At 40.8% G+C, this 19708-nt stretch overlaps 1 protein-coding gene across 2 annotated transcripts in view; it reads left to right on the plus strand.

Moving 5' to 3' along the window:
- The window catches only part of gria3a (glutamate receptor, ionotropic, AMPA 3a), a 90402-nt gene that overhangs the window by 52505 nt on the left and 18189 nt on the right, over positions 1-19708 (plus strand). For both annotated transcript variants that reach the window (XM_034204237.1, XM_034204238.1), the window contains exons 5-12: positions 7037-7090; positions 7260-7421; positions 7744-7911; positions 8814-8918; positions 11253-11360; positions 13224-13430; positions 15647-16020; positions 18318-18516. In XM_034204237.1, the coding sequence (XP_034060128.1) occupies positions 7037-7090; positions 7260-7421; positions 7744-7911; positions 8814-8918; positions 11253-11360; positions 13224-13430; positions 15647-16020; positions 18318-18516 (1377 nt within the window). The remainder of the gene's footprint in view (positions 1-7036; positions 7091-7259; positions 7422-7743; positions 7912-8813; positions 8919-11252; positions 11361-13223; positions 13431-15646; positions 16021-18317; positions 18517-19708) is intronic.

The raw sequence follows: 19708 nt of genomic DNA on the forward strand, positions 1-19708 counted from the left end.
GTTTTGGTTTCTTCCTCCCCTGCTGGCTCTCTCACCGCCTTTCAAAGCATCAGTCTGCTCATCCCTTCACTAAAGTAAAGACGGGGCGATAAACACCTTTAAGGCTTCTCATCAATAATAGAAGTGCAGTGGATTTATAACTGTGCCAGAGGTCCAGTCACCTCCAGTCTCCTCCTCACAGTGGAGCGACAGAGGAAGAGTCAGGGAGAGGAAAAGAGAGAGCTTGTGGGAATTGAGCCATGTAGTGTGAGTCCGCCTGTCTAGTGCTGTGGAGGGAAACAGGAGGAGTGCTGAACACCCAGAGGTGCGCTGGAATTCCACACCCAGAGGGTAGGATAGTAAAACAGGATGCTGTGTTAGGGATGAGATTACATCTGGGTGGATGTTATTTAATCCTGTATGTGAATTGTAGCGTTGTACACGGTGTTGCGTAGGCATTGATTGAAAGGCCATGACATAACAAATGGTTTCTGTTTCATACATTTGAATTGTATTGTATTGTTCTCGTTACATCCTACATCTACAGCAAGGATAGTAGGATGTAACTACTACAACTACTATTATTATATCAGGTCATTAGATTAATGCCAAAAGTAGCATGCTAACATGATCACAATGACAATGCTTACATTCTAAGGTTATCAAGTCATAATTCTTATTTTCCATGTTTAGTTTATACATTTGCAAATTTGCAACAAACCCAAAGTACAGCTGAGGCAAATTATATCATTAGTTTGAAAAGAGAAGAATAAGAAAATATGCAAACGATGCTCAACAGTGATTTTGCTTAGAGATGGGAAATGCATTCAGTATTTTGTAAGGCTTTAATGATTTGGCGGGAAACATTCAATGTAAATGTAAACAGGGATACATTTAACCATTGCAAAGTAATCCATGTAAAACAAAACATGTCACTGCAGTTGAAACCAAAAACTAACTAAAGACCAAGAACATCTGAGTCTCTCTAATAAGTTGACCTGAGGCTACACTAAATAATGAATAACACACATTTAGTTTTCCTTTGTAGTGTCCTCACTTCCTTATCTTTGTTACTTGTTCCACATTCAAATAATAATGTGTAAGAGCAGAATGAACTACGTTTTCCTGCAATTAAACCACAACAACAAGACAACTATCTGTACTTAGACCTTCATTTCCTGTCTTTTACTTTCATTACAAACAAGAAAACATGGCTATTGAAGAAAGAAAAACATTGAGTGTAAAAGAGGAGTCTTCTTTGTAACCCAGCATCCAAAGGAGACCCTAGAGGAGCCTGAGTTGAAAGCAACACAAAATGAGAAACAACATCAAACACAAGTAAGCAGGAGATTTGGCAAGTGCACAAATGTAACAAGGAAAGCAAGGGCATTTACAACTTCATACACATCCTTTTTAGAGGTTGGCATTCAATTAGAAGATTGTATTCAAAGTGTGTAGCTGATGGCAACAGAAAGAGGAAGAACCATCATGCTGCACTAACATTTTTATAAATGAAACGCTCATATTGAAATAAATAAATGTAATACCGAATAAAGGTCATGTTTTAATGCAATATAACAATTTAAATGAAAATAACTGAATTGAACATACCACATGTTTAAAGTTCCTTCAAAATCTGAATGAAATTGAATTCATATTGTGTAATATCATTTGCAAAAAGACAGACAGGAGTCTCATAATAATCTACTATCCATCCAAAGTGTCCTCTTTAGGGTAAGGGCTGATAAAAACAAGGACTTTGGAGCAATGAGTGATACACAGCCCCTCCTTGCATCATTCCCAGTTTGGAGTAGCATAACAATAATGATTTGACTGTTGAAAAGGCTCAGTCATCAACCTTAGGATGCCCGCTCCACTTCTGAAGATGGCAGATGACAAATCACTGTAACAAAGATAAGCCTCCATCAGTGGGAAGAGAGTCAAATCCTGTGGAAGGCGCCTGGGCAGACCGCCAGCTCCGCACAGGACTGTGGCTCCAGTCTGCTTAATTAGAGTCTGCTCCCTCAGGAATATTTAGGCTGATGGTGCTTTAGCTCGGCACGGCTCAGGCCTGCTTCAAACGGCACATCACAGAGTCGCTCGCGCAGACAGACGGGCAGGAGGAGCCCTGTCGATGGACAAATAAAGATAATTGGGACCTGAGAAAACTGCTCTCAGTCTGTCCCCCCTCCTGTCTCCTGCACAGCAGTCAGAGAGGGCCCCATGTGCCTGATTACATCCTCAGAGAAGGGAATACTAATGTATAGATGTATAAATCTCTAGGCTGGCTTTATTTGATTAATCTAATTGCATTACGCTGAAGAGGGTTGGAAGAGCGTGTGCTTTGTTTTATGCAGAGTTTGGTCATGATTTGAATATTGGACAACAATTTTGGATTTGGGGTCTAAAGTTAGGAAATGTTTAATGTTTTTCTGGGAAAAGAGAGACTCTAAAGTATGTATGTTAAAGGTCCCATGACATGGCCATTTCTACTGATCATAATTCCATTGTTGAGGTCTACTAGAATAGATTTACATTGTTCAATGTTCCAAACTCACATTGGTTTCTCATACAGCTTCTCTGTATAGTATGTGTATTCACTCTCTGTCCTACACGGCTTGTTGGAGCTCCTGCCCCCCCCCCCCCTCCCTATGAGCCCACTGTGCTCTGATTGGTCAGCTCGCCCACTCTGTTCTGATGAGTCCACCACCGCTACAGCTGGACATCAGTGATTGTGTGTTACAATGGCGTTTGTTAGCAACCAGAAAATGACAAACAGATGAGAATGCTGCGTGGGGTCTGGGTGCCGTGTTGGCGGGACGTTGCGGGGCTCGCTGCTCCGCCCTTTGAGGCTCGAGGAGCGGACAGTGTGAGCTGGCTTACTGGTGTGGTTTCCTGGTTGCTGCGTGGGGTCTGCGAGACAGCGAGACACCGCGGAACTCAGCCTGAGCACACACACATACACTCAAAGCCAGGCTGTTCGCCACACACTCACAGCCTGAGAAAAGATAAGGCTGAGTTTGTGTGTGTGTGTGTGTGTGTGTGTGTGTGTGTGTGTGTGTGTGTGGTGTGTGTGTGGTGTGTGTGTGTGTGTGTGTGTGTGTGTGTGTGTGTGTGTGTGTGTGTGTGGTGTGTGTGTGTGTGTGTGTGTGTGTGTGTGTGTGGTGTGTGTGTGTGTGTGTGTGAGGATTGGTCCATTTGCAGCTGGGTATGGTCACGTCACTGTACTCAGGAAGAAAAAAATGGAAAAAGAGAAATCTCCAACGAGGCGTTCTGGGGCAGCATAGACAGGACTTTTCTGTGTTAGAGTTTTACTCGCTACAGGGTGTACTTTGAGGGTTTGTGACTCTGCTGACCGTTTACATGCAGAAAAAGCTACATAACACACAAGGGGACGGGTAATAGCCGGAAAAGCATGACATGGGACCTTTAAATAGCATCAGCCAGTTAGCTTAGCTAAATACTTTTTTATTATGATTTATTTTGTTCTTTTTGGATTCAAGATTCAAGGCTTTATTGTCATTAGCACAGTACCTGTAGAAATGGCAATGCAAATCTTGAGTCACAGGCTTCTCCAACAGTGCAACACGAATATAGGACATAACACATAAAACAGATAAAATAGTGCAAGAGAATGTTTTAACAGAGCATCCCTGAGGTGGGACTCAAAAAAGAGTTTTAATAAATAAACTGACATTTAAAAAAGAAGGGCAATTGTAACAGAGCAAGGTCAGTTATAGATGAACATATTAATGGCATTTTTCTGTAGCACTCCATTAAAACACCACAGTTTTACTACAACATCCAATCTCCCTAAGTTAAATAGCTCACCTTTTTAAACCTGCATTTTTACATATTTTTTGCTAGCATGCCGTCTGCATGATGAAACCATGGAGGAATGTGTATCATGTCTCTCATGTGAGTGTTTGTCAAGCAAAATATTCACCAACTCTTAAAAACATTGCTCCACAGCGCTACAAGTGGTCAAACATTGCACATGTTACCTTTCAGTTATAAATAGGGTTGTCCTTTTCTCATTCATAAGGAAATGTCATGGGCACAGGGATTACATATCAACCAAAGAACAACTCATTTAGGAGATGTTTATATGATTCAGCGTTCTTCATATTAGATCCACTTTGGACGGTTCCCCGATGAGAACATAGAAGAAAATTGACAAGGCATGGCACTTAGACCACTATCCTTTCCCTTCAATGAGCATTGAGGATGTAGGAGGCAGTGAGTACAATCAGAGCTGCAGGCTTCCTCTCACTTACAGCCTGCAGGTCTCTATTCCCCCAAGCAGTTTGAAGAAGCCTTTTTGTTAGAAAAGGATTTTGACAGAGTAGGAGATGTCGTGGGACAATCAAAGTGCCCGTCTCTCAGTGGCTGTTGTGCCTGACCTCATCCTCTTCCCGGTGCTTTCACACACTCACATAGAGAGATTCTCCCAGAGGACCATGAAACTGGAGCATCAGGATCCTACAAATATTTGTAATGCCCAAATGCTTTTTCAAGAAGATCACTGCCAACAGAAGGATGGAGTAAATCCTACAGAAATGGAAATGATATCATTATTTACAAAACATGTATTATTCTCATGCAAAGGCAGAACAATTGCACTTTAAATGTAGCTTGTTTATGTTTTAGAAGGTGGACATTATTATTTTTCCCATTTAGTTTATTTACAAAGGGATTACTGAAGAGTGCAACTGTATTTGTATAAAATACATTATGTAAATGTCATGCCAATTTACAACCGTAGTCCCTAGACAGGTAATAATACACATTAACATTACAAGCCACAATATATACAATACACAAAAGTAAAAACAGAAGTACAAAGTAAAAAGGACCAAACACATAGTTATGCTAACATTAATGTATGTGTTTTATTCAACTGAATAATTAGTTAATACGTTTTCTGATTAGAATCTGTTGAATATCACAAATGTAACTCCATAGTTTATTTGTAGATATTATATCCTTCAGTTTTTTTGATGTTCACAATGAAACACAGTGAAGTATTATGGAAAGTGATAGCACAGTGTTCTTTGTACTGTATCATAGCTTGTGCAGTTTTGAGTTAGGTCTGGTTCACTGACTGATTGTGTGAATACAAATATGCTCAAAAAACCAGAAGCAGCTCTCAGGGACTTTGTCTTCTTCAGGTTGTCTTAAAATAAACACTTGACACAAAAACAAAGTGTTACATCTGTCAACGAGGTGTGCATGAAAGTATATCAAATCAACAGTGATTGACTGAAGAAATATGGCCCTTTGGATGCTCAGCGCTTTACACTTAGTCTTGAAATCCATGCATGAAATGTTTGGGATATTTAAAATGAACTTCATTCAACTTTAGCCTCTGTTGTTACTCACCAGTAAAACGCCAAACAAAAGAGAAACTGCTGCCACACAATCGTTTCTGTTTTTGTTAAGCTTGTAGCTACAGCAAGCATTACATGTTTACAGTTGATTATTTCCCAACAGCTGGTTTAGTCGAGGTGACACATTTGGATGCTCATATAGTGTGAAGTCTTGTGCTTTCTGCCTGAGAGTGCTGGTGACGAACGGCGGTTGTAGCCAGTCACTCGAGGCGCTGCAGCTTCATTAAATGCTCGCTGTGTTGCTCCACTTGGGTCACTGCGGCTCCCTCTCCCTCACATGGGTGAAAAGCAAATGACAAAGCTTTTCAAGACAATTTGGAAGAGCTGAAAAGCTGTTTTTTGGCTTATGAGGACAACGTAGTGTGTGGGAGGCTTTCAGAGTCAGCGGTGAGAGGTGCAACATGTCAAACACAATGAAATCATTTTAGCATTTCCGATTAGAATAATTGGATTTATTGTTGAAATTTGTGAGCGAGAGTAAGCCGGTCGGAGGGGCAACCTTGGAGCATCAAGGACATTCCCTCTCTAGAGACAATTACAAGACATTTAGGCAGGAGAGTTTAAAGTGCAGGTGTAAATGGAAGCACAGGTGTGAGAATGCATGCACTGAATAAAAACCCAACAATTAATACTTCTTTGTCTGCCATGCCGAAATGAAAAAGAGGGAAAAAACACTGGAAATATACCACAGGGATGCATGTCTTTGTGTCAGTGCGGTAGTGACATCTCAAATCTCTCATCTGTATTCAAGTCCTCTATAAAATCTCTCCAACATGATACCACTATCATTTTGGACATTCAACATTTAGCGGATTTCAGTGCCTGAGTACACTTATAACTAAACTGTGGGGGAGTGTAGAAAGTGAAAAGACAGGGAGGGAAAAAAATGCAACTATCCACCCCCACAGTATCTTTTTGAAGCTCTGTACTCTGCGATGGAGGATGGAGAGAGATATGTAGAGGGAAAGAGAGTGCATGCAAAAGAGTGAGGTGGCGAACAAGTTTAAAGAAATCAGCGAGTGCAGCTTTCTCCACGTCTGCTCGGTCAGACAGGTGCTGAACAACGTTTGGGTTTAATTAAGTCTAGTGTGGGACTGACAGGCCTACAGGAGAGAGAGAGAGAGAGAGAGAGAGAGAGAGAGAGAGAGAGAGAGAGAGAGGCCTACAGGAGAGAGAGAGAGAGAGAGAGAGGAAGAAGAGAGAGAGAGCAGAGAGAGGAGAGAGAGAGAGAGAGAGAGAGAAGAGAGAGAGAGGCAGAGACGGAGAGAGGAGAGGAGGAGGATACAGGAGAGAGAGGGCGAGAGAGAGAGAGAGAGAGAGAGAGAGAGGGAGAGAGAGGGGAGAGAGAGGGAGAGAGAGAGAGAGAGGAGAGGGAGGGAGAGAGAGGGAGATGACCTTATTTTACAAGTTGAAGTTAATGGAAAGGAACAAGCGCTGTCATCACAGTTTCTCCCCTCTCTGTGTGTGTCTCATACAAACACACACAAATGTAAAAAGTCACACGCTCCCTCTCCCTCACGGCCTTGCCTCTCCCTTCATTCCTTTTTTTTTTCTCTACCAACCGTTATAAAATTAAAGGTCTTTGTCATTTCTGATTCTCAGTCCTCTCAATGTTCTCGGCGTTATGAGATTGTGACTCATTGTGTGTTTCCTCCTGTGACTTGTAGGTGGTGACCTCGGGAAAAAACGGCAGAGGATACCATTATATACTCGCCAACCTGGTGAGCACAACATTGCTGGCTGTGATGCAATGCATAGAAATACTCTCAATCTGTGGTTTTGATAGACATTTAAGTGCAGTAATAAGTGATGGGCAAGCGAGAGCATTTCTTTCTCAGCTGCTAATGATCCCCCGCTCTACTACCAGCCATTTGTGCTCTTTGCTCCCAGGGGTTTTCCAACATGAGCCTGGACAGGGTGACTTCTGGTGGAGCCAACATCACAGGCTTCCAGATCATCAACCCAGACAGCCCCATCGTCCAGCAGTTCCTCCAGCGCTGGGAGCGCCTGGATGAAAGAGAATTTCCAGAAGCCAAAAACACTCCACTGAAGGTCAGTAAGGCAGAGCTGGTGATGCTGCAATTACATTTTATTTCACTTCTTCAAAGACACTTTTTCTCCCGCACTACTTCCTCCGAGTCTTAAAGTAGTAACTCTCTCTGTCAATCTCCATCTTTTCTTAAATAACTTGTCGTTTGCTTGCCCTTGAATAAAGGCGTCTTTCATATTCGCACCGTTTTGATGTCAGTCCTACTGCGAGGCTTTGATTTTTCAGCAGCAGTGCTTTTGTGATGGTAACCTTGCTTTGATAGCTGTGAAGGGTGCATGACGTCAGCGGTGCGTCACCGGGGTTTCTTGTGGCCTTTTGTCTCAGTACACATCAGCGTTGACCCACGATGCCATCCTCGTGATCGCCGAGGCCTTCCGGTACCTTCGACGGCAGCGAGTGGACGTGTCCCGCAGGGGGAGCGCGGGCGACTGCCTCGCCAACCCCGCTGTGCCCTGGAGCCAAGGCATCGACATAGAGAGAGCCCTCAAAATGGTAGGACTGAGGGCGATCACTGTCTGAACTGCTTTGCTTTTTTATTTTAATGACTGTCTAATATTCGCTTTACATCACTTCACTTATATTCTGCTTCAAAAGTTTTCAATTGAACTGTATGGTACATTTACATTTTAAATATCCTTAATAAATGGTAAATTGATAGTTCATTACACTTTAGTTTTTTGTTATTTTACTGAATAAAATGCCATTTTATAATATTTAACTCATATTTAAGATGGTAAAGTTTGTTATTTTAACTATTTATTGTTGCACACATTATGCCATTTTATATATTGTATAAGGTAGTTGTTAATGATTATCAAAATATGTTTAAAAGTTAAATTAAATAGTAAAACGTCAGTAAGATTATGGACCAGATAACATTTTGTTGATTAATTGGTTAAACGTCTGTTGGATGACAAATATAAAGTTGACAGTGAGGACTATAATAACTTGTTAAATGGTTATAATTAACTTTAAAAGCATTTATAAACATTATTTAATTGGGTAGTTAATACTTTACCAAATTATTTTTTAAACCAGAATCTAATTATTACCCATGAAAACCATTAACAAAGAATTAATAAAGCATATAACATATTAAGCTGTATCGCCTCTCATCAGCTATGATACTATATCATTTATAAATTAATTATTTCATATTACAGACATGTTATCATTTCAAATAGTTATTCACCTTTTTTAAATGTTATTCTTCAAATTGTTTTGAACATTCAATGTATTATTTATTATGATGTTATTCAAACGTGTTACCTCCAGAACCTTATTTAATTGAATATATCACATTTGTAAGACCGTTAATACACCATAAATCATCAAGACCATTCAATGCATGTTTACATATGAAGTATCATCCTTATTTTCTTGGTGCCTGGCAGGTCCAAGTACAAGGTATGACAGGAAACATCCAGTTTGACACATTTGGCCGCCGCTCTAATTACACTATTGAAGTGTACGAGATGAAGGCTGCTGGCCCCCGTAAGGTAAGTGGGCACACAGCCTCTCCCTCATAATTTAATTAATGTGTAATTAAAAATCACTGAGCTGGATTAGCATATGTAATAGATATATACGTGATGTATGTTTGGAATCCACAAACATTAATAAAGTCACTTTAAGCAGCTCTGTGACGGGGGTGTTCTTACTTGGCATGTTGGCACAAGTAGTAACATTGGTTTTAATTTGGACAGAAGCTGCCAGTAGCCAGTCTTGCAAAACCAGCCCAAATAATTTGAGCTAACATCCCCTCTGAGATTTGAATCTGAAAAACATCCACTGAAAATAAACCGAGCCATGAAGGTTGAAGCTTAACCAATCTGCATCTCTGGGGAGCGGCAGTTAGGATGATGACATGGCTCAAAACTCGGATACATCACTTACAGCCACTTAAATACATGTTGTAGCCCAAAAGTGAGGTATTAATTTACTACTGCCTATTTATTGCCTCTCACTTATTCAGAACCAGATTACAGTTGATCATTTAGAAGAACTTTGGTGTTTCCAAAGAGCTACCAGGTGGTTCCAACTTTCAATGTTGATGCTGAATCCAGTGACATCTGTCCAAGCAGGCATCTGAAGCATCAGTATGGATGAATTGCATAAAGCAAATGCCTATGGAGTGCCTTTTGTCAGAAAACAAGCTCAGTGTAAGGTGTGGGCTCACTTTGGAAGATTACAAGCATCTATTATGCAGTGTTTATGATGTATATGTGTTCAGTCCAGTTGTTTTCCTCTAGGGAAAGGTTCAATATGGCATAACATTCTCGATTCAAACTCAATAAGGATGCTGCAAGGTGAGTTAGCTGCTCTTGTAAGGCACCTGAATTAAAGTGCATTTTTATTTTTGTTCTACAGCATAAAGATCAGCTATGTAAATTCGATTTCTCTACTTTTAAATATCCAGAATGGAGGAAATGTAAAAAGATGATAATAAAGCGTCTTTTATGCAAATCTGGAAATTACAAGGTTCTTAACAACACAATCTAAATACAACAATACAACACAAAGAACATAGCACTGTAAAAGAGGATAGATTATAATATCTATTTTTTATGTAATATAGATTAAGAAAAGAGATAAACACTAGGAGAGCTGCAGCACACAGTAGCTTTAGTGTTTCCATTTGTCAACAAACTTGAACAGGAAACATGTCTTGGTTTGTGCCTTGGCTTGCTAAACAAACAAGCAAACGACCAGGTGGGAATTGCAATCGCTCAATATAGACATTTAGCAATTCATCTTGACAGCTTGTCAATGTCTGTTTGTTTAGAAGCTTAATGATTTGGTTCTTTTCTTCAATACCACTAACAAAATACTTTCTATTCCCTCATTAGCCTGTAAACGACACTTACCAGAGCAAGTCTACTAACTGTAAAGTACATTGATCTGCCACCATGGACACTTAAAGCTAAAAGAATCTCTCTAATATATGTCCAATGTTTTATTTTTCAACTTTAAAAATGTTTAATTATTATCGGAAAGAAAAGCTAGTTTCAGTTGGACTTTTGATGATTTACTTCCATATTCTGAGGGAGTCACTGCACCCACTTGATCCCTTAGCGCTGTGATTGGACTTGGTATAAAGGGAAAAATAATCCTGGCGCACACACACACACAGTGCTGTGGCTTGGCAAGCTCCTCGACCCTGACCTCTGACAAGGTCCCTACAAAAGCTGGCCCCCAAAAGGAAGTGGCCCCATACTGTCACATAGTTCAGCTCACATGGCAACATGCATCACAGCGGCCCGCACACCCAGACTCAGTGTGAGACAATCCGCAGTGACAACAGAGTGAGTATTGTGCTTCATACAGTAGCTACCACCAGTGGGAGACGACGGTTTCTTCATAGCCGAATGCAACAAAAGAAAAGACAACAAAGCCACTGGAATCATCCCAGATTTAGTAGATAGAGACCAGTGTTTGTTTTTGTGCTACATTATTCTCAGTGTGCTTTGTGATGGTATTAATAGATCAGTAGAACAACCTACTGCACTGGCTAGATAAGGCACATGTAGATTATTAGATTTGTCTTTCTGGTTTGAATTTTGTCAGTCAGTGTTGTATTGCTCAGCTAGTTCGGCTTGTTATGTAAGAGAACATTTGCTGAACCAAGAATAGATTACGCCTACTCTGCTGTAGTGTAGCACAAGTGAAGTGAGAAGCTCCACTATAAGCTTTTTATAAAATCCTACATCACGCAAAAGTAATAAAGCCTCCCGCTGTGCAGATGGAGCCAACCAACTCGCACACTTGGAGGCTTTCCTGTGAAATGCATTTCTGTTTCTCATAATAACTGTGAACCTCTGTGTCGTTTACAGATCGGCTACTGGAATGAGTACGAAAAGTTTGTTTATATTATGGATCCGCAAGTCACCAACGAGTCCTCTTCTGTGGAAAACCGAACAATTGTGGTCACTACTATTATGGTACACTTTCAAGCAGTTTTTAAGTGTTTCACCTTAAGATTTCTGCCACTCAAGGTCAAGGTGTCCATTGTTGCAATCTGTCCTGGGAGGGTAGAATTATTTTATTTTGAGTTGCTTTCCATCCACTCACTACATGTTGAAACAGTCGATTCACGAAGAGTGTTTCAACTGTATCCGTGTGGGTGCCAAAGCATTTTAGTTTTTTTATACAACGGTGGGCTGTTGTAGTAGTGACGTCACAATAACGGCTTTGGTAATGATAACTATAATGATATACACCATTTTATTCACATTCAGTGCATACGTAAGTAAACATGTTTCCCTCTCATTAAGTAAAGTGTCAGTGACGAGGGGGTGAATCAGCTGTGTCTCACTGGAGACATCAAATGATCTGCACACAAGGAGGACATAAACACCCAAAGGCTACAACCTTTGGCTGTTTATCTCTTTGTCCAAATGTATCTTGGCACTGAATTATAATGTATTAATGAAAAAAGAAACACAGTGCTCAGCCAGGCTCAGCGTTAGACTCAGTGCTAGCTACAGACGTTATCACAGGTCAATCATCAGCCATTTTTAAATGTAAGATAAGGTGCTCCTTATCTTACATTTAAAACCATGGCCTCTTGTTCCTTCTGACTTTGCCTATTATGTTTTCATGTTAGACAAATTCAGAATGTAATAGTCATACGTTCTCATTTCAATGTGTAGTAACTCATTGTCCTCATGAGCAGGCAGGAATATTGAGGAAAGGAAAACAGAAGAGTAGAGTCATCGTATTATTTTCTCACTGCCAGGCATGCCTTTGATTTGAATAAATCGTTTGAGATACATTACAGTCATGTCATTAACTTCATGTTGATTTTCTTACATTCCATAACTTTAAAGTAAAGTGCCATAATCAATGAAAGGCCTTCCTATTATTATAGGGTGCGACTCTTTCATTAGTTTTTTTGTAACAGTGTACATGACCGCATAGAGAAAAGAAGGTAAGAAAGTACTTCCAACAACAAAGGAGTGAAACTGTGAAAACATCACATAACAGTCTCCTCCAATACTTAGTCTAAAAACCTCTGAAAAAACATATTCACGCCTTTGACAAAATAAATCTCCATTGCTGAATATCCTCAAGGTGACATTGAAAAGAGGTTTGATGGCAAACATGGTTTCCCTTTTGGGGAAAAAACATATTTTATTGAAATCCAAGGCACAGAGGTGATGCGGAATAGTCAAATGACATAATCGAGACAACAAGCAGATTATTTTATTGTCATGATAGTAATGAATGAAAAGAACCAGTATGACCTTTTTATTTTAGTCATACAACTACTCTTCTGACGTGGCTCGCACGTTTTCAGCTTGATATTTGTTCGATGACTCGATTCATCTCCTAGTTTTTGATGTGTCCCTCTTCTATCACTGACTTTTACTTTATGAACTGGAAAAGTGCTCCATTCTGCTTGTCCTGCTCCATGTGCACCCCCCCCCCCCATCACCTTCCCCCCCATCACCTCCCCCTCATCACCCTATTACCCATATCCACAGGTTGAAGTTGCGGATGAGGTTAGCATGAGGAAACCTGCTTTGCCTCCTTTGAATCTCTCAGATGCTTTGCTCTTCCTGCTGGCCCAGTCGGCCTCTTTCCTCTGCAGCGACCCGCTTTTTCAGCCTGTCTCCCAATAACTCGACTGCTGCGTAAATCCTTCTTACCCCCGCTCTGTTTGTCTTTTTATGTCCCCCACATCTGTCTGTTTGTTCCCCCAGCATGTGTGCATGCTTTCAGCGCCAATCACGGCCTTGGTGTGGCCACTGTGGATGTGTGTGTTTTTTTTCAATGAACTCATAATTATGTCTAATTAACAGGAAGCTCCGTATGTGATGTACAAGAAAAACCATATGCTGATGGATGGGAATGACAGATATGAAGGCTACTGTGTCGATTTAGCTTCTGAAATTGCGAAACATGTGGGCATAAGATATAAGCTGTCGGTAGTCCCGGATGGGAAGTACGGAGCCAGAGACCCGGAGACCAAGACGTGGAACGGGATGGTGGGTGAACTGGTGTATGGGGTAAGTATCAGAACGCCTGTGCAGCTTTTAAAGGGGAGGGGCTTAACTGTTCATCTTTTATCATTTTGTTCTACTTAAAGCCGGGGTAGGCAGTTTTCTGGTAAAGGCAACAAAAAAAAATTCAAATGACAGTCATCTTCCTGCAGCTCTGTCCACAGCCCTGTGATTTGAGACTTTACCGAAACATGATTTAGAATTTGCTGCAGTCGTGAGCATTTGGCTAGGGTTAGCAGAAGGCTAAGGTATTAGTAACAAGGTGTTTTCCCTCTCTGAAAAGCTTCACTGTGAAGCTGACAATTGAGCGGCCCGACCAAGCAAGGAGGCAGAGGCAGAACGTCCAAAATACAACCCGGTGTGGGCATTTATTAAGTCAGGAACACATGACACACAGCCTCAATCCTGCTGTTTCTCCCTGACCACAGCCTGCAGCCACAAGGATCTCACACACACTCTCTCCCAAACAGCAAAACCCCAGAGCCTAAATGCCCAACCCAACAGGACACAGGTGAGGGGGGAGGAGACACCACAGGGCACCAGGTGCACACAATCAATGACAACAGACATGGAGAAAGGGGAACACATTTCAAAATAAAATACAATAAACACTACAGTACATCAATAATAGAAACTGTATAAACATGTGCACATATGCAAGGCCCGAAGCCATCAGTGACAAGGTTACCTTCGTCACATTCACCAATATTGACATGTGTTTTATTGCGTGCATTGTCAGACTTATTCCTTGTTTTGTTTTTGTGGGTTGCTTTGCAGAGTAGGCCGTTGTTACCAATGCTTGAATAGCAACTTTTTCTGCAGGAATAATATAAGACCTTTGTTATTTGAAGGGATGTGTGCGTGCGTCTGGATTTGTAAAAACTGTTTTTGTGTCTGAAATTACCCGTCGTTGAACAAATTCTCTCGACTTTGATTTCTAAAGCATAAAAACAAGGTTCAGAAGTCTAGTTTTCTCTCAGAATCACAAAGAAAGGTTTGTATGTAATGTTTGCCCAGTGATGAGAAAAAAACCTACCCCTGCTTTAAACCTGAGATTGGTTCAGATTATTGTGAAGCATTGTAAATGTCTTGAAGTGTTCATCACATTTGAACATAAGAAAGGCTTTTCATATTACTCACAAGGCCTATTTTTAGTCAAAATATGGTGCAAGTATAATTCTCTGTCCTTTCTCGTAAGCCAAGTAAAATACTCCATGCCACAATCAAGAAAGGTTAAATATGTTGTCTTAAAGCAGTGCAGATGGCAGCAGCAGTTGTAAAATAATCCTGTCATCATTCACAGCCATGTTACATCTGATACTCAAAGCGGGCCGAGTTAGTTTTGGAAAGCCCTTCTTCAACTGTAAAATTGCTCAACTTTTTTATATCATCCATCTCGTGGCTCACTCACACTTGAACCAGATTGGACAAGACTATTTGCATCTTTTATAGAGTCTCTGCTACTGAATAAATAATGTGAAAAATTACATTTATTTGTCATTTATAACACCTGTAGTTTCTGCTGTTACGGCTAATTCGCAGACCGCTGTGCTTTACTGCAGACCTCCCTGTATTGACAAAGACAAAAATAAATGACATATCGTAAAAAGAAAAATAGCCATGGTGTTTTGAATCCAGAATAAATACTGGACACTTTTGGCTGAGACCCCTCCTGACCTTATATGAATCCTCTGTTAAATATTTTTATATTTTGGTGTTCAGTTTAGTCTCAATACCAGCAAGCATGTCACTGTTTTTCACTGCAGTGAGATACCAATTCATAGAGGATCTGATGGAGGTAATTTAAATAGATTCACATTTGATGGACAGCTTACATAAGCTCCTCCACCTCTGTCTTCCAACCCTCTGCTCGATGCTTGGAGGAGATCTGGATCGAGACAAAGACATTAGCCAACACAAATGCTGAGTGACTCACATTCAAATGGCAGATATCCCTCTCACTGGCATTTTCACAGGTCTGCTATTCAGTATTTTCTCAGCTGTCGCACCGCATCCAATCTCTTTTCACCATGAATGCACTTTGAAGCTGCGGCCTGGGCATGTATATGTGTTTATAAGGCAGTGTGACTTGTCAATAGTCATGGTTGTTGGTTTGACTTTGAGTTTATCAATGTTTTCTTTACTAATTAACCATGTAACACTTTTGTTGGTTATTTATTCTGTATGACTAACTCCCAGTGTGCCTGTTCCCATTTTCACAGAGAGCTGACATAGCTGTGGCTCCTCTAACTATTACGTTGGTGCGGGAAGAAGTGATAGACTTCTCAAAGCCTTTTATGAGCTTGGGCATCTCCATTATGATTAAGAAGCCCCAAAAGTCCAAGCCTGGGGTGTTCTCCTTCCTGGACCCACTGGCCTATGAGATTTGGATGTGCATAGTTTTTGCCTATATCGGCGTGAGTGTGGTGCTCTTCCTGGTGAGCCGGTTCAGCCCTTACGAGTGGCATCTGGACGAAAACGATGAGGCCAAAGACCCTCAGAGCCCGCCAGACCCTCCAAACGACTTTGGGATTTTTAATAGCCTGTGGTTCTCCCTGGGTGCCTTCATGCAGCAAGGATGCGATATCTCACCAAGGTTGGTTGTTTTGTTCACTCTCCACCACCCTTCAGTTGTCCACGTCATCTCTCTGCATTTTATAGTCCCGTTCATACATCTCCTCCCTGCCATGGTGCATATAGGTTATTTTGAGCTGTCCATCTTTCCTCATGCTTCACTTCACTGCACTCTTTCCCATTTTATTTGTTTCAAACCTTTGCTTTAAAACGGCATGCTAGCAGTTATGCTTTTCATCCACAAAATAACTTATATCCACCATGCTGAGGGCTGTAAAATGCAAAGGGGTCATCACATTTCATTCAGAGTAGCTGCTCGAAATTCCTCATGACTCTTGGAGGGCTACCGTGTTTTTGCTGCATGTCCCATTTTACGGTCATCTCATTGGTGCATATAACGCATTTTGTGGGGGGAAAACAACATCATCAGCGCCATACTGTACCTACATTATGCATTTCCCTCCTTCAATGGTCATCCCATCTATTTGTGCATCCATCCATCTCTTGACTCATCGCTGTTGTGGTGTCCCTGACCTCTTCTTCAAGGATTCTTGCTTTCGTCATCCTTTCATCCGGGACTTTGGAAGGTTATTATGAAGCGGGATAGAAAGGAGGAAGGTTTTCACAGATTCTAATTAGTCTTGAAAGGATTGATTGATGGTGTGCCACTGGACAAATATGGGGTTTTAATGGTGGGACATAAAGCATTCTTTCAGGTTGTATACTTTATTAGGGAGACACATTAGGGGCAACCCTTTTCAATGGAATGTCAGCCTGTTCACTTGTCACATTACTCAATTGAAATGGATGATTTTTTCATATGACTGTTTAAGTTTATATGCGCATGACTCTAGTTAATGCCATGTAGAAGCATAGAGGAAGAGTTGTGGGTCTGTTGAATAATTCAAGGAGAATAATCAATTAAGCAGCAAATTGGGGATGTTATTGTGGCTCCAAAGTACAAATGTTTTTTTTATTGATATTGCTGAGTAATTGTTGTACTTCATAACTCTATGGTGCAGCATTTTCTGTGTCACCATATAGTCCCCCGAAAGGGAAGTGTTTCTGCACCTTAATCTCTTCTCTACTGATCTCTATTGTTTTTTTGTGGATTCAACTTTGCCTCTGGCTCAAACATTTTTAAACCCAACGTATCTAAAGTATGGTCATTGACCTTAATATGATTCCATTCTGGATAATTATCTCAATTATAAGCCATTTACTGATAAGACTTTGGCCTAGAATAGCACCCAGCGGAAACCTTGATGATGGAGATAAGACATACTGTAGATTTCGACTGCTGGCAATATTTACAACTTGAAAGCACCACCATAAACCCATAAATAAGCTTTAAAAACAATAAATTAGGAGAAATCCAGGGCAGTACATCTGCGATGCAGTGATGTGATGCAAATGGACCTCGTTTGAAGTGAGAAATGTGAGTTCATCTGAGCGGAGCCCATTTAGTAGGATTTGTGTGCAATCGTAGAAGTTGGGGATTGCACCAGAGAGGACAGTCACATTTAGAAAATATGAACCCCAGGTTCCTCTGCAAGGCACAAATGTAAAGTAGGAGCCTTAACGCTGATGTGGAAACTGTGAAGAATTGGTTAAGGACCAGTGAGCAGGATGGGACTGTCTGTGTGGCGTAGCTCATTACATCCTGAATTCAATTGCAGACAGTCTCACGGTGCTTTTACTTCAGACTTATTTTGTCCTCTGTGGAATTGATTTGTGGAAAGAGTTTCTTGATAACAGATGGACAATTCCAATCAAATATCTGCATGGTTGCTCACCTGCTTTAGCTCCAAAACCATATATGAACACAATTACACTGAGTTAATGAGGCTTAGCCTATTATTACTTTCAAAGAACGGATAAAATGTAAGCAGCCATAGGTGATGATACTTCACTTACGGCAGAAACACAAAACATTTTTTAACCTATTCAACTTTTCCTCCCTATATTCGCTTTCCGTTGATTTACATCTGAACAAGACGATCGACCTAATAGTTCATGCAGTAAATCGTTAGCAACATGGCTACCGCTAGCAGCGTGGCTAATTTTTCAAAGCAAGAAACAACCTAAAGACTCTCTAGAACTAGAAACCCTGATCCCAGTGCTTTTATAATGGCAAAGTCAAGCATCTTGTAGTATGAATTAGTAGGCAGGTTTTGTTTCTTTCTTTCTTTGCCTCCTCCATCATCGGGACTCTGTTGCCGGGTAGTTTTGACATTACTCTGGTTGTTCCGCTACTTGGGGATAGCTAGAGAATACTGCTATCATGTTCTGTGTGTCTGCTCTGTTTCCTCCTCTCAGATCATTGTCCGGTCGTATCGTGGGAGGAGTGTGGTGGTTCTTCACCCTCATCATTATCTCCTCCTACACGGCTAACCTGGCTGCCTTCCTCACTGTGGAGAGGATGGTCTCTCCCATCGAGGGTGCAGAGGACCTGGCCAAGCAGACAGAGATTGCCTATGGGACGTTAGACTCAGGCTCCACTAAGGAGTTCTTTAGGGTGAGTGTCTCCACTGTTTGTCATCCATGCTGTCGCTGCACTGAAACTGTAGTTAATGTTGGCCAAAGAGCGGGAAAAGTCCCTGGAGCTCTCCAGTGGGTTGTGATTTATGACCTGCCAGGTCATACACTGAATGAATAATCAATAATACAATGTCTAGAATTTTATTTTTCTCCTGTAACAGCACTTCCAAAGTACTAATACTACTACCACACTTGATTAATTCAGTACATTAGAAAACAGTGGTACACAGTGTTTTATTTATATGATTTAAGTCATACTTAACTAAACAGTGACAAGAAAATTGCATGCATTTGTTTTGTTAAGTGGCTTAAAAGAAGTAACTTAGAGATGGATTGCCATCGTTAGAGCAGGATATCAGTACCACAAAACTAAATGAATCCCTACAAAATGAATTTTGGTTCTCGCAAACAAAATCATAAGCTCTTTGCAAGCTTTACACCAGAGGAATAATTCAGTTGTGCAACAATTACGCTCCCTCAACCGACCATTAGTAGAGTCATTAAACCAAAGTTTCATTTGCCTCCACTTATGTGCAGATTAATTCTTATATCCACTACGAAAAAGTGCAGGAAAAGCAACTGCGCAAATATTCTCATCAAGGTCACACAGTGGACAAACATCGTATTATAAAAAGAAAACACTATTAAACTCTGATTAATGTTAGCCGTTCAGAAAAGCAGTTGACAGATTGTGTAATCTGGGGGTCTTTTGTGAATCATTTGAAAGTAATTTTCAATTTTTTAAATGCTGCATCAAATTGTGAAGATTGACTTCTGTCTGGGCTTCTGAATCGCTGCAAGCATTACTCATTTCGATCATAACGACTGAACTAAAGCTCTGTTGTGTGTTCAAAACTTTTGGAAAATAAATAGTTCAAGACTAGAAGAATCATTAAAATTCCAATTTGTGGGCTTCTGTCACTAAACCGCAATCTCAAAGAAGACGTCCTCCTTTTCCTCAGAAATGGAAATGTCATTCACATCCTGTGTCCGGCTCTATGTCGTGTCTTTTTTAAGACCCAGTCAGTCTCTGGGTTTAAGTACGTATGTCTGAGACGTTTCATAGAGACAAACCTTGTGGACTGTGTTTCACTCTGGAGTGATCAGGCCAGTTGGTTGGATCAGACAGAGAGTTGTAAAATCACATCTTCCGATCTCCTCTGATATAT

This window comes from Gymnodraco acuticeps, unplaced genomic scaffold (genome assembly GCF_902827175.1).
Source record: "Gymnodraco acuticeps unplaced genomic scaffold, fGymAcu1.1, whole genome shotgun sequence".
Lineage (NCBI taxonomy): Eukaryota > Metazoa > Chordata > Actinopteri > Perciformes > Bathydraconidae > Gymnodraco > Gymnodraco acuticeps.